This window comes from Harmonia axyridis, chromosome 2 (genome assembly GCF_914767665.1).
Source record: "Harmonia axyridis chromosome 2, icHarAxyr1.1, whole genome shotgun sequence".
Taxonomy (NCBI): domain Eukaryota; kingdom Metazoa; phylum Arthropoda; class Insecta; order Coleoptera; family Coccinellidae; genus Harmonia; species Harmonia axyridis.
This window is the reverse complement of record NC_059502.1, coordinates 56,981,705-56,997,040: the sequence shown is the minus strand read 5'-3', so window position 1 is coordinate 56,997,040 and position 15,336 is coordinate 56,981,705. Positions and strand designations below refer to the sequence as shown.

The window sequence follows — 15,336 nt, the reverse complement described above, 5'->3', positions numbered from 1 at the left end:
CCTTTAGTATGTTCAGATTTACGATTTTTAATTTTTCAGTAGTAGTATATTTATTCATCGTGAAAAAGGTATAATTTCTTCAGAAGCATTTTCACTTTTGCGTAATAAATATAATATGTAGTTCAGGTAGACACATTTTTCACAACCCAATATTATATTCATGAAGAATAATGGGGAAAAATAAGGGGTAAAGTGTTACTATGAAAATCGAAACTAATTATAAATAAAAATCTGATAAGTAAATAACAGTCCTGTAGTGTGCATAAATAACTATAAAATTTCTTCAAAAAAAGTATGATGTGTCAAGGACTCGAACATTATAAGGGAAAAATAATATTTATTCTGGTTTTATCCCTCTACTGTGAAATTGGATATTTTCTTTAAAACTAGTTTACTTGTAATGGTGCGAAATGCCCATTAATATACAGAGTGGCCAAATAAACGAGGTAAGCGGTTATATCTCAGGATCGACTCATCGTAGGGACTTGCGGTAAAAAATTTTTACCATGACAGTGTACAAGAAAACATACTGGAAATTGTTTTGAATTTCATACCTCTACCGCTAGGATGTGTGTTTTCTTGTACACTTTAGTGTTGATAATTATTACCACAAGTCTCTTCGATGTGTGGGTCCTGAGACGTAACCGCTTACCTCTCTTATTTGCCCACCCTGTACATACCGGCAAGATTAATGGAACGAAATAAATCTCAATTTCGTAGTTTATATCCTTTTGAACCCTTTAGCCGATTTTATCAATTATTTTTTCGTATTGTAGCTTGATAACTATTTATATGACGTCCTCGGTTACTTTGATGAACAAAATAATGAAAAGTAAGCTTTCATCCAGAACTACCTGTGGAGTGAATCCTCAGACACGAATGTTTACGAACACATAAATGTTGCTTCATATTTTCTGAAGATTTCTTCTTTTAAGGAACTGCGATATGTTAACTATAAACGTCGTTGAAATTTTGTCCATTCCCCTAATTTGTTGGTGTATATATTAGCCCCATTTTTGTAGCAGTAGTGACATCTATGGAATCCAAGGACTGGACAGTAGCCAAATAGAACAATTGTCAGAGGTCGTATTTTGTATGATAGAATCTCCTGAACAAGAAAGTATCTGGATTTATTTGGTTTAGTTTTTGAGTGAATTTAATTTTGATTTTAAATATCTGTACACAGTTTTCATTGAATAACTCCACAGTATTTTTTAAGTTTATTTGTAGTTTTCGAACAAATAAACATATTATTTATTTATTATTATTTATTTATCTCAATCCTATGACTAGTTTTCCAAATACAGGGTGTCGAAGATTAAAATTGGCATTTCTTTGAAGTAACATTTCTCTTAGGAATACAATTTGAAGCAAACACTTTTCCGCGACAAATATTGCAAAAAAAATTATTGTTAAAATCGGGGTTAGTCAAACATTATTAAAATGAAATTCGTTTTGTTCATTATTCATCCTACAATTAGAAAAGTCGTCTGTGGAATTTTTCAAATTTTCATCATTACGATATTTTTGTCATTCGGAATCAATAAAAGAAATGAATAAAACACTTGACTATACGTCAATAAGACAAAAATTTTACACAAAGGTGTTAAGGACAAACGTTTAGACGTCTTGGAGTTTTAGAAATATCCTCAGCTCACAAATAAAATCTCCCAATTATAAACAATCAATTAAAAAATTAATGAATGTATGAAATTTTTATTGTGTACAACTTTTTGAGAACTTTAGTACGGACGGTCGCCCCTCTTCATATAATACCCTTTGTAGGTATCTCAAAAACTGGTCATAGCAAAGCCAATACTTTTTGATATTATGATAGTGTACTCGAACTAAGGGTAATGACAAAAAATTGAAAAATTCTACTTAATACTTTTCTTATTACAGGGTGAATCATGAACTAAACGAATTTTATTTTGAATAATGTTTGATTCATTCCGTATTTAACAATAATTTCTTCAGAAACCAGTCTCAAATTATTGTCTTATATGGTTAAAAAATATTTGTTGCGCAAAAATGTTCCATTCAAGATGTTTTCCTACAAGAAATGTTACTTTAGACTTCAGAGAAATGCTATTTTCCAACTTCGAAACCCTGTATCTTAAAAACTAGTCATATGATTGAGTTGGACCCATGGACTTTCTTGTTCAGCAGGTCATACTCTATAAATTACGAAAAATTAACCGGTGACAATTATTCCATTAGGCTGCCGCCTGTTCCTTTCAAAAAATGCCCATTAATATCTTTCTAGTCACGAAAATTGTCGGATGTCTACGGTACAATCTCATTATTAATTCTATATTGTGTTCCGAATGAAAGTTGTTTTTGCCCTAGATAGCTGGTTCTCTTGGTCGCTGTAGTAACACCGGTCGCACAACTTCTGATTTACAAATGTCGATCCATTCATAAAATCGGACCCTCCCGATATTTTAAGCGGCTTTCCATTCATTGAATGTTGAATGTTTCTGCCTGTTCCGACAAGTTATTAGAGGCCCTATAGAGAGGTTCTATTCAATCTATACCTATTTCAAATAAGTATAATTGAGAAGTTCCGATTTGAGATATGAGTTAATTTTGCTGATTCACCAAATTTATCCTAACAGACATTAATGAAGATTAAATTATTGAAATATTAAGTAGTTTCTCAATTTCAATGAAACCGCTAAATATTGAGGTGTGTATAATACAGGCTGGTCCAGATTTAAGTTCAATAAGTTTGAAGTCGGATAGAACAACTTTTTTCATGAAAAAAATTTCATATAAACATATATCCTAACAAGTTTCTTTTTCGAGATACAGGGTGTTGAATTTAAAAAAAAAATCAGTTATTTATTTGTAGTTCTACTATTATCACATTGATTGTTTCAATTTGTAGGTATTGAAGATAATGTAATATTTCGAATAAAATAATTGTCTCCTGCCAAAATTATCCAGTGGCGTAGATATAGAGGAGCGATGATACTTTTCTCATTGAAAATCTACTCCACTGTCTTTTTTTCGAGAATATTATTCATTTCATCAAGAGTTTTACTAGGGAAGCGGTCTCTTAAATTTCCTTTCTAGAATGTACTGTTTTCGAAAAAATTGAGTAGGAAGAAAGCAAGCAATGTCTACAAAATAAATTATTATTCCTCAGCAAATTCAATTTTGTGTCGGTGCGAGGTGACTGTTGAAAGAAATGGCTCGCATTTGAACAATTTTTTCAAATATTTTTTATTGTTTAAGTGTCTGATAAATGTTTTCTGAAATGTACAATTAAATGCCATTTGAAAGTGTTATAATAAACTACGAACATTTTTGTCTTTTCATTCATCACTAATGGGATAATTTATTTTTGTAGATTTTTCTGGATAGTGTTTGATTTGTATTCGATTATCTCGAAATGGTTCATTCCATGAAAAGACTCCAAGAGCCTTTTTTTTCAGTAAAACGCTGTTGATTTCAGAAATGGAATAATTTTTCCGAACAGATACAGTGGAAAAGATTATCAATTGGAAAAGGATCATCGCATCCCTGCATCTACGCCAAAAAAAAATTTGGTAGGAAATTATTACCTAATTTGAAACACTACAATCTCCAGACTTCAATACCTTCTTCTTCTTCCACATATCATAGGCCTTAGGCCTGTGTTTTCCAACTCTCAGCTCTCTTGAGATATTGATGACCACGAATCCACCCATCTCTTTGGGGGTCTTCCTAAAAATTACCTAAAAATTGAAATTGAATTCAATTATAGTAGAGTTTCGCGCACCATTTCATTCATGAGTCAATTGCGCCCGATCACAGAACTGTAGATATGCAGTGTGTTTCCTAATTGTGGTGCAAAACATGTGTCTGAAGTCTTCATTTTAATCATACATTTTCATTTACAACGTTTGAACGTTTCGATTGATTTGAACGGAAATTAGCTTGAATGGAAATAGGCTTATCTTATCGAAAAAGAACGATACATTATCTACGTGAAATTTATCAAATTCTTTCAAAAATCTGACGAAGTTTTTCTCGGCTCTCAGAAAAAATAGTTAACGGAATATCGCCCTTCAAGAGCGATACAATAATTATAGCGGCCATAAAATTTTTTGATGCCATTTTCATAGTACAATTTATCTCTAGCCTCAAAATTGGCCTCAGTTTCGTCGATTACCCCTTCAGTAGCGCTTAGTTCATTTCTGGTAAGGTCATTTCTCTTGAGGTCTGAGAACAGGAAAAAGTCTCTGGGGGCTAGATCTGGTGAATAAGATGGATGTGTTATTAATTCGAAGCGTTTTTTCGCGATTTCATCCTTTAAACCCTCCAATGTAAAATCCACTGTTGATGGTTTTGTCCTTTTCCAGATAGTCGATGAACTTGTATTATACAATGTGCATCTCAAAATACTGATGCCATAACCTTGCCATTATCTCTTATTTCATTAGGATCACTCAATCAGACCCCTTTATCCATGTAGATAAAAAAACCTCACAACAATAATATCATACGGAATCAGAATCCCATATAATATATAAAAATAATAATATGAGGTATAGACCTCGGACGAATTACGATAGCACAAAAGCTTCTTCAGTTTTTTTCAAATAATGCTCACCTATAGCTTTAAATATAATTTCATGATGGAATTCGGTTATCTCTCCCAGGGTAATTCGGTAGATATTGAATTTTCCTAGGTACAGTTTGATATGGAACTATTAGCGAATAATGAATCATAAAATTTGTAATAACTATAAAGTTCGACGTACCATTAGAATAATAGATGACTCGGCCACTTGGAGTAATAAAAACAATCGTTCAGTGGAACGATAAGACATTTAAAATTGATATTAATCCGTAATTGTAATCGTAATGGAATTCAACGTAGTTTATGAACGTTCTCAATTCTAACAACTGTCAAGCAGTTGTGCAAGTACGAAACCACTGCAAATTTCACATTATAATTTATTATTTCCTCTTAGAATCTCAAATCAATGAGAAGAGCGGTTTGAAAAATGAAAAAAAAATAACGAATCAACGAGGATTCGAACGCTTCAACTACTCCGTATAGATGGATCATTTGGAGTTGAGCTCGTAATCACGGTGATTCTATTTAAAAGAATATTTTCCAAAATTTGTACTTCCAAAAGTGTAGAGGTTTTTGCACGACAAAGCATATGTATTGATATGATTCGACGAAGTGTGAAATCAATCTTTTTTATGAATTTATTATATAATTTTATTTAAATTTTAAAATTGAACGTTGGATTCTAGTCAAATTTTGAAAATACATATATATTTTTATTTTATGACATACATACTTGGGAATGTTGAAAATCCTACCCCACCCGCAGTATTCTCCAGACGTTGCTCCCTCGGATCAATGGCACACCGCCAGGCTGACCAGAACTTCCGGTCTTATGAAGAAGTAAAAAATCCGTACATCACTTCAAAAGATAGCCAGTTTTTTCAACGGTGAGAAAGTAGTGTCCTTCGATGAACAATACGTTGAATTGCAAATGTTTAACCATTTTTTTTTAATAAAGTCTCGAATCTCGTAAAAAGCACTGAATATTTTTGATAACAATGAAAATGTTCTAAATCAATTAAACAACAACAATTAACTCTACAAAAATACTAATACTTAATTAATAGATACTATATTTATGTCCTTCAATCTTTCTCTTTACTTGACACTATTAACTTGTTCAATTTATATCTCTTCTGGTTCACTTATATGGATTGTTCTGAATATTCAATTTTTATTTATTTTCTTCTTTCAGTCATACGTTATAATCGTCATTATTATCTGCTTCTGCTCTGCGTTTTTTTCTAATCGACGTCCTTTCTCTAATGTCTTTTTTTGCTAGTTTGTATTTCACTTCAATTTTCACTTCAATTCTCTTCAATTTTGTGAAGACGTATATAACGATGATTATATTAGAAGAATCAACTTGTCTTTAATGAAAATTAAATATAAAACTACAACTAGTGTCATACTGACAATCTCACATAGATATCCTACGGTAAGGACACTTTACCGATTGAAAACAATAGATCGGTAGTCCTTAACGTTCGAGATACTTATAGCGTTTTTTGCGCAATATACACCTTTTTTACTCAAACTACAAAGTAATTATCCAAAAGATTAAAATAGTCATTCGGGACTTCAATGTCAATGATGTGTAGAAATATAATAGAATACGTTGTCTTGGTGATGAAAGCTTATTGATTATAGATGGTCAAAGTGACAATAATTAACTGAAGAAAAAGCAATTTGAAAAACCTGGGAAATCGGCTGTTCTGCAGTTATTTCCGAGAAATCGAAACTTTGTTACTAGGGTACATACAAGACTTTCAAGAAATGTATTCAAGGAAAAGGCTGCCAAATCAATGAAAAAGTATTGCTTGCCCATTTCGTTCGACGAAATAAATGAATTGAATTCAAAGTGTTTGTAAATTATTTCATTATTTCAATGAATATTTAGTAATTGACTGTTTCAAGATTCACTTACTGTTCTGTTTATCTAAGCAACCAGTAAAAATAATTTACAGATCTAGCAACACGCGGTCACTAATAAAAGTCATTCTTTCAGTGCATAGCACTGCTGTCCCTGAAATTTTTGCTGATTTTGTGTCCTTTCAATGATAAATGTACCACAGACAAAAATCGATAAGAATCGCGATGGGTACCCTCTAACAAAGCCCAATCTCTATTAAGTGCACCATACAGGGCCAGCAAACTCCATGATGGGGCGGACATAAGTCTTGAACAGGGTAGCACATGTTGAGGGCTCGCATCCGTTGAAGGTCGTCTGTATCATGAACAGAGATCTCTTAGCCCTATTCGCAATGGAAAGAATGTGGTCAGAACAGCTTAGATTCTCGGTAATAATCACACCGAAGTCACACTAGCTGTTACAGGTATTGATGGGGGCATCATACAGTCCAAATAGTCATGATAACGAGGATTGAGGGGATCTAGGTGTATAACAGCACTTCCTGGTTGAGGGGCAACTGCCACTCCCGGCAAGTTCTCCAGCGGCATTGATAGGGCATCAAAATAACTTGGTGGCGAATTGAAAGCAGTTAGATTTGCGAATCTTAGGCAAATCGTATATATAGAGAAGGAAAAGAAGCGGCCCCCATACAGAATCTTGCGGAACACCACTTAAAACTAGCCTTGTTGAAGACAGAGCTCCGCCAACCGGAACTTTGAAGATTCTATCAATGTCATTTCAATATCAATTCTTTCCAACGTAATAGAAGGTTAAAAATTCCCATAGTTATGCTTTGCCCTGTGAAGGTGAAGGAATCCAAAGGGACCACATCAACTGGATGAGACTTATCTAAGGACTTTGACCAGGAATTGAGGAACTCAAGAAAGTTGGTGACGACCGAACGACCAGAGTAGAAAACCATGCTTACTGTTTTAATGGCAAAATCCGAAAAAGGGTTTCGTAATTATGGTTGTTGGAAAAATTATTTTTCTTTTCAGTTCTGAACTGCATATAATTTAATTTCTTGATTTTCAACCCAAATTATTTATTGATAATATAGGTATTTATTTACCAGTGAGGATATCGATGGGGTATTTGATTGATCGTAGTAATCACTCTTCGACTGATTAAAAAAAATATCAAAATTACATGAAATGGATTGAGAAACACAAACAGCCAACAAAATAACCCTCTAATGTGAATTGAAGATGTGGAAAAAAGAATTATCGAAAACTCCTGATTTAAAACTAAGTGCAATATCGGTACTTTCTGAATATGATATGCAGTTATTTCCTAACAATACGCAAAATATTTTGTATTTTACCAGTATCGACCTCCCGCCAGATAGAACTTATTCGAGACTTATGAAAGACTGAAAGCGTATTAAGAAGTATAGGGTGTTTTTTTGAGGTATATAACTTTAAGTTGGCAATACTATTCAAGATGACGACCGATTTAACAGCTGTCATTTATTCTTAGTTTTGTTTGGCAATTCATCATGAATAGACTCACGCCTGAACAACGCTTGCAAATAGTGCAATTTTATTTCGAAAATAATGGTTCTGTGCGGAATACTTATCGCGCACTACGTCCATTTTCTTTTGTTTAGCGATGAAGCGCACTTCTGGTTGAATGATTACGTCAACAAACAAAACTGTCGCATTTGGAGTGAAGCTAATCCTCAAGTGTATGTCGAAACACCGTCACATCCAGAAAAACTGACTGTTTGGTGCGCTTTATGGGCTGGTGGAATCATTGGTCCGTACTTCTTCAAAAACGATGATGGTCAGAACGTTACAGTCAATGGTGATCGGTATAGAGCCATGATTACTAACTTTTTCATTCCTGAATTGAACAACCATGATGTCCAGGAGCTGTGGTTCTAACAAGACGGCGCAACACGTCACACAGCTCGTGCCACAATCGATTTATTGAAAGACAAGTTTGGTGACCGCCTAATTTCACGTTTTGGACCTGTGAAATGGCCTCCAAGATCTTGTGATTTAACACCGCTATACTACTTTCTGTGGGGCTATGTGAAGTCATTGGTCTATGCGGATAAGCCACAAACTCTTGACCATTTGGAAGACAACATTCGCCGTGTTATTGCCGATATACGGCCACAAATGTTGGAAAAAGTAATCGAAAATTGGACGTTCAGATTGGACTACATCCGAGCCAGCCGTGGCGGTCATATGCCAGAAATCATATTTAAAATGTAATTATCTTGCGGATAAATAAAATTCATATCAATCGAATAATCCATCGTTGTATTAGTGCAATTTAAAGTTCTTAATATTGAGAATGTATTAGAAATCCTAGGAACATCTGAAAGAAATTTGAATATGTAAAATTATTTATTCTTATTATCTTCAGTATTTACTTCGATTTATAGAATTAATTTTTTCATACAACGTACAGCCAACAACACCCAACCAACTCAAGATCCCTTCAGCCAGTTATCGTCGTCTAAAACGTTCGATGTTCAGCCCCCTCCCAAAACAAAAATCTTTGCTGCGCCACTGGTGTTATTCGATTTCATTTTCACCACAACCACCATGAATTTTCGTTTCGACCGAAATCTGTGTCGATTGTGGAATGTACCCTCAGGGATCTATTGGTTCTAGTCCGGTTCTGCAACAGTTCGAAGACAAAGCTGCCTAGATAAATCAAACCCGCTGAAACACATCGAAATTTCAAGATCGATGAGAGAGTAGAAAAGCAGGTAATAGGGCCAAATGTAGGTACCTCGCATTTTTCTGTCTGGGTGTGGACTGCATTGTTTAACTGTTCATTTTTCAGAAAGACGTAAAACATTCACGTACCCTCTATAGAATTTAGATGTTTTGTGCAACTTCACTTGACACTTTTAGGTATCTTCAACACAATTCAGAAAAGGATATACTCAATAATTGGTCTATTTGCATCAACAACAAGGATTGACATTTGTGTATAGTCCCTCAACTTTTTTATCCTTGTTACTAGTTCTATTTGGAATTGAATTCACTGTATTCGTGTATTGACAACATTTTGCAATTGTCGATAAACCTTGTACAATTTACATACTTGACGAATAGAGGTATTGATTCGAAATTATGAATCACAAATTTTTTTATTAGAATATACCCCTGAACTTTGTTTAGCAATTTCTTGACATTTTGAGTCATGTATCAATCTGGATAAAATCACAAAAATATTTCTTGAATACAAATATGCGAACAGCAAATGTAACTCAATTTTTTGAATCATTTCAATTTTCAATGATCTGCTGAATACATCTATATAATCATGGAATCATGCAGATTTGTAATGCAACGGGTTCTTATTACTTATTACCTTGTTGATATTTCAACTGTAATAAGTCTTACAATATGAATTCATGCCTCAAAATTTATTTACAGGTATCAGTATAATATTCAGTGTGCTTGCCAATCTAAATCGAGTTGTTTTCATTTTAATATATTTTTTATTGAGTCCTCGACTGCTTATAAGTGGTTGGTTTTCGTAAAATCAATTATGGATATGAAACTGTATATTTCAAAGAAAATAAGAAACAATCAAAAGAAGAAAAAATATAAAATTGATACACGAATAGAATATTTAGATATACGAAGAAACATAATAACAAGGGCGTACCAAGGATCAAAATTAGGGGTGAAGGGCAAACCATGGTCGTTCAGGTTGTGACATTTTATAAATTAATAAATAATTCCAAAATTTTCAATAAATTATTTTTTTCATTATTGAAATAGTTATTTCAAGAATTTTGATGAATTCCTGCAACAAAATTTAATAACGATTATTTTTATTTGCTTTCGGAGGGGACAGCTGCCCTCCTACCCCTCGCTAGGTAAGCCCATGCATGAGAAAAAAAAATAAATGAATGAATCAATGAAAAAAAATCAACCATCAAGCAAATCTTTTCTCTCACTATTGAAATGAATAATAATTGAATTGGATAATATTTCATAATCATTGTTTCATATAAACTTAAGTTTATATTTGAAATCAATTTCAAACCGATGAAGAATATGTAGCTGAATGACCTAACGGATATTTAAATTACAAGGTATGAAAAACAAAATTTCACCTAAAACTAAAAATGGCAAGAGAGTATTGACGAAAAATTATAAAAACCTTTAATGTTTTGTGTAGTAACCCATTATCGTCCATATGGTAGCTGTATTTTTGTTTACGTTATTTATTCGATACGAATACATTCATTTCAAATAAATGATCAAATTTTCTGAATACCTCTCAAATAAAAGAAACATGAATGTCAATTTATCAAAATACATTCGAAGATCTGTTTATCCACTTGTTGATTGCAAATTTCTATGAATGCGTTCGTTTGATTTCTAACGTTTATGACAAAGAGAAAAATTTTATCGACCTCCTATAGTCCACAAATAGACACGTAAGTGCAATAATAAATAAAATAGTATTGTAATTAATTATACCAGACAATAAAAAATCTATTAATAATATTGTCATAAAACTTATTTTATTTTTCAATGGCAACCAATTGATTATTGATAAAACAGTTGGCATAATAAATAGGAAATACTTTTATTGGAGGTTTTTGCTGATATGTTCATTAAATTTAAAGAATGAATGGTAATAACAAATTTATCAGAATTGAAAATGTTCCGATCACATTTATTTTACATAGAACATATGGAATCAAAAAAATAAGCGGGTAGGGTTTAAATGTAATTTATCTGAATGGAGCACCTATAAGAAAATTGGAAAAAATTCAAAAAATGTTACTCACCGAATTCACGATAACCTCACTTTTCACTAACACATTAGAATTTGAACAATAAAAACAGAACAATCACTAACGCAAATCCCGTGACTAAGTTCTTGGGAACGAAACGTAACGAGATACTAGTATATGCACATGTTGTTCATTCAGTTTTTCTGCGAAAATTTCGAAAGCAAACCGATGTTTCAAGTCGGTCGAATTCAAATACGGGAACGAGAAGGTAAACAATAGTATTCTCCAATCGGTGACCAAATTTGTATCTCATCTATCATCCTCAGGGTCTGCACGTAAATGACGTGTAGTGCCCTCTACAGGAGTGATGATAAACTTACATATCGTGATGGGTGTTCTCTGTATTGCTTTCTATAACCTCACTAATGAAATTAGAATTATTGCATTAGTTGAAGTTATTAGAGTTCAGATTGTTCATTGTGAGTTCTGCATTGTTCATCTTATATAAGTATTTTTCTGATTATGACATGTGAAATGACATACATTATACATAAAAATAATTCATATTTCAAAATATTTAGCAAGTATTGATGAAAAGTATATTTGTGAAAAATACAGGATAATTATAAGAGCAAAGTACTTGAACTAATTCTTTATTGTCATTAAATTAGGTTTTCTGCACATTTCCCTTTCCCATGTCAACTTGTGAAGCAAAGTCGGCAACTTCTATAACGACTTCTGTACTTCGCTCGTGAGTGTACAGAAATGGCGTCTGAGGAGATACTTACTGCTACTGCTTCTGGATTATATGTGAAATCAGAATCTCAAATCGTTAATAATTGACAAAAAATTGGTTACAGAAAAGGGGGAGTTCACACATTCATTTATTAGAACTGCGACTGGAACCCCGTGATTATCTGAATTTAGATCTTAGAATGGAAGTCAGCACTTCTGAGGAATTACTATATGTTGCATGTCACAATTAATTAAAAAAAGGACAACGTAATGAGAGCTGCAAATACTCATCATGAAAGATTTACTGCTACTTTTCGATTTCTGGAAGAAATTTCCAAGACATGAAGATCTGGATAAACTCCGTTGAAAAATCTCTAAACACTATTTAATTCCTGCAAGTCTGTCGACAAGACTGTACGCAATCGATTTCGTCCAAATTTCTTCAAGCTACACTAAAGCTCCAAATTACATACATACATACTTTCATGCAAGTCTCTCACTTTAGTCTGTTCAAGCCAAGTTGGCCGACTTGCATGCATCTATGTAGACTTTTAGATACGACTCAAAATAGGAGAATTTTATTAACTCACAATTTTCGTTTATTGCTAAATTTCCAACAATCAAAACGAAAATATTATTCGTCGATGTAATTGACATCGCATTGAATGTACCCGTAAACATCTTATTTATCGAGAGATAAACACGAATTTTCTCTGGTCTGGTGAAAATAGTTGATAAACCACCCTGTATAGGTATTTGGTAAGTATATGAAACATAGTCGTGATAGATACACCATTTGTTATTCAGAAACGACTGGATTAATTTTGATGATCTTAGATTTAAAGGATTTGTCTCCATCCCAAATGGCAAAATAACTATAGAAAATTACTTCGTTTTATTTTAGTTATAATGAATTTCCGCCAAGTAAGGACCGAATCCATTAAATAACTATAGAAAAAAAAAAAAAAATTTAAACGAAGAAGTTAGTACGTCGTTTTACGGTAGTTCTGACAGTATACAATTTTCACAGTCGATCTGAAGTTGTAGAAAACAGAATATACATTGACGTCATTTTGATAGAATGACGGCCGATTATAGAATGGGTGGAATTACGATTGGAATATGACGGTAATCTACATCTGAAAATAGTTGACGATCATAATTTCCATATGAAATTCTTGAAAATTTAGTAAAATGAAATTAAGTTTAGTTAGATTTAGTATAAATATTATGTAGAATTGTGCAAAAATGCAAATTCTGTTTTTTTTAGAAGCTGCAGAATTTCTGAAAGGACAACATCAAATGGAATTTGTACATTAATACAAAATAAAAGCGGCAAAATAGAAGGAAAGAGGGGTGTAGGAAGAAGGCAAGCCTCCTGGCTCGGAAATATTCAAGAATGGACAGGAATGAGAAATGCAGGTCAACTTTTGCATATGGCACAGGATCGAGAAGCATTCTCAATGATGATCGCCAACGTCGGACAAAACTGACCCGGCACATGAAGAAGAACGAAGAAGACATTAATACAAAATAAAACACAACTTAACTTCTCTCTATTTATTTATTAACTATATCAAATAAAGATCGAAAAGATGTCATATAACATGAAAAATAAATTGTCATTACTGTAGTAAATTCATTATTCTCAACTAGTATATAAATTAAGCAACATTAATAATTTTTAAATATTTATACAAGCTTGTAAAGTCGAAAAATATATTTACATATTGAGAAAATAAGTTTGTCCGCTACTGAAGCGAAATATTCATACAAATTAATAGCATCGGATGAATAAGATATTCAAAACAGCCACAAATCATTTAAAATATAAATTTCATCACCGATACCTTTCAGATATCCAGTATTTTCCAGGCCTTTTTCGTTATGTAGAACGAAACCTTTTTGCATTACGACAAAAGTAATTTTTTTGAGCGAAACAGTCAGTGCTCCGGTTGGTTATTCGACTCGAGAATGAAATCTGAAATTATTCGAGTATTGGTTAGTTCAGACTTATTGATTAATTAATAATTTGTCGAATGGTCATGCCTCAGACAGGGGGTAACGCCCACAAAGTGGCCGTTTTATCTGCTGACGTTGACAGGAATGAAAACTCTGACGGGTGCCAGCGACTGCAAATCACTTTGTCCTGATGCTGTGCCACTACCACACTGGGAAGGGGTAATGTGAGGTCACCTAAAATCGAAACAAAGTTGAAAATTCAAAACAAATTTTGAGAATTGTGAAAAAAGTAGTGAAGCAACAATATAAAATTATGGTATGTGTTTTAAAAATTATTTTATTCACAAGGTTAATTAACTGAATGACTGACTGACTCAAAAAACAATACATTCAGTATTTATAACATTATCTTATCTCTGAAAATGAAATGTTGTGATCATAGACACACGTGCAAAACAGCAGTCAGCAAAAATACAGTGGACCAAACGAAAAAAAAAGATTTAAAATACGCCGTATAATTGCCTGCCTTGTGCGTAAAAATAGCTTAGTTGACAATTTATCTATACTTGATGATAGATAGATAGAGGCACCTGAAGAGGTACCTCTACTTTATCGTAAACTAGACTATATTTTTTTGCTTGCTCTGAAAATAATGATGAATTGAGGAAAAGTAGGACAAACTTCTAATTCAAAAATTTAGTTTCTAATAAATGTATAAAATTATGCATTATGCAGAACATGATATTCAGCAAATTATTATGAACTTAAAGAAGCCCATAATAAGTTGCTGAATATGTTCTACTGCAAATTCAGCCTCATTCGTGGATCCATCCAAATGAAAAATATAATTGATAGAACTTCTATGTTCACAATTATTGAATTGTTTGTTATCTCGGTAAACATTATTATTATTATTATTATTAGAACTCTTTATTAATTTATTGCATAAAAGGTTGTACAACAGTTTGTTAATGAAGTGTAAAAGGCGAGCATATCGCAAAGCGATGTCTTACTGCAAACCTTTACAGAATAGTCTACAACTTAATATTGTAAAAATTTGAGTTCTCAAGTTTTATATTCATGAAAGAAATCTAAAAAAAATATATAATGCTCCTGACTGAATTATGGACAAGAAGAAGAAAATGGGAAGATGGACGGAGAATAGAGGAGAGAGATACATCTGAAGAACTGTTTCTAGGAAAAAAAAAAATAATAAAATAATTCGTAAATGAACCAAGAAACAGATTCCGGACTTTCTCTGTTGGAACACGATTCCAAAATTACGGAAACCTCGCTGAAAAACTATAATGGGAAAAATTTGTGAGATGTGCAGGTATTCCCAAAGTAAAATTATCAAGCGCTCTTGTCTGACGAACGCCATCTCCAAGAAACCGCAAATTGCAATATGAATACGTAGGTTGTTCCCGCGATTCCAGA

The 15,336-nt window shown here is 32.8% G+C and overlaps 2 protein-coding genes across 5 annotated transcripts in view; both read right to left on the bottom strand.

The window, feature by feature from the left end:
* LOC123673903 (anion exchange protein 2) overlaps positions 1-11,512 on the bottom strand; it is a 171,495-nt gene extending 159,983 nt beyond the window's left edge. Inside the window, exon 1 of one of the 2 annotated variants that reach the window (XM_045608660.1) lies at positions 11,257-11,512. The gene's annotated coding sequence lies outside the window, so the exon portion shown is untranslated. The remainder of the gene's footprint in view (positions 1-11,256) is intronic. The other variant, XM_045608665.1, reaches the window with a different exon arrangement.
* Positions 11,513-13,482: 1,970 nt separating this feature from the next.
* The window catches only part of LOC123673902 (WD repeat-containing protein 47), a 126,942-nt gene continuing 125,088 nt past the window's right edge, over positions 13,483-15,336 (bottom strand). For all 3 annotated transcript variants that reach the window (XM_045608659.1, XM_045608658.1, XM_045608657.1), the window contains exon 9: positions 13,483-14,133. In XM_045608659.1, the coding sequence (XP_045464615.1) occupies positions 13,988-14,133 (146 nt within the window). In that variant the 3' untranslated portion in view covers positions 13,483-13,987. The remainder of the gene's footprint in view (positions 14,134-15,336) is intronic.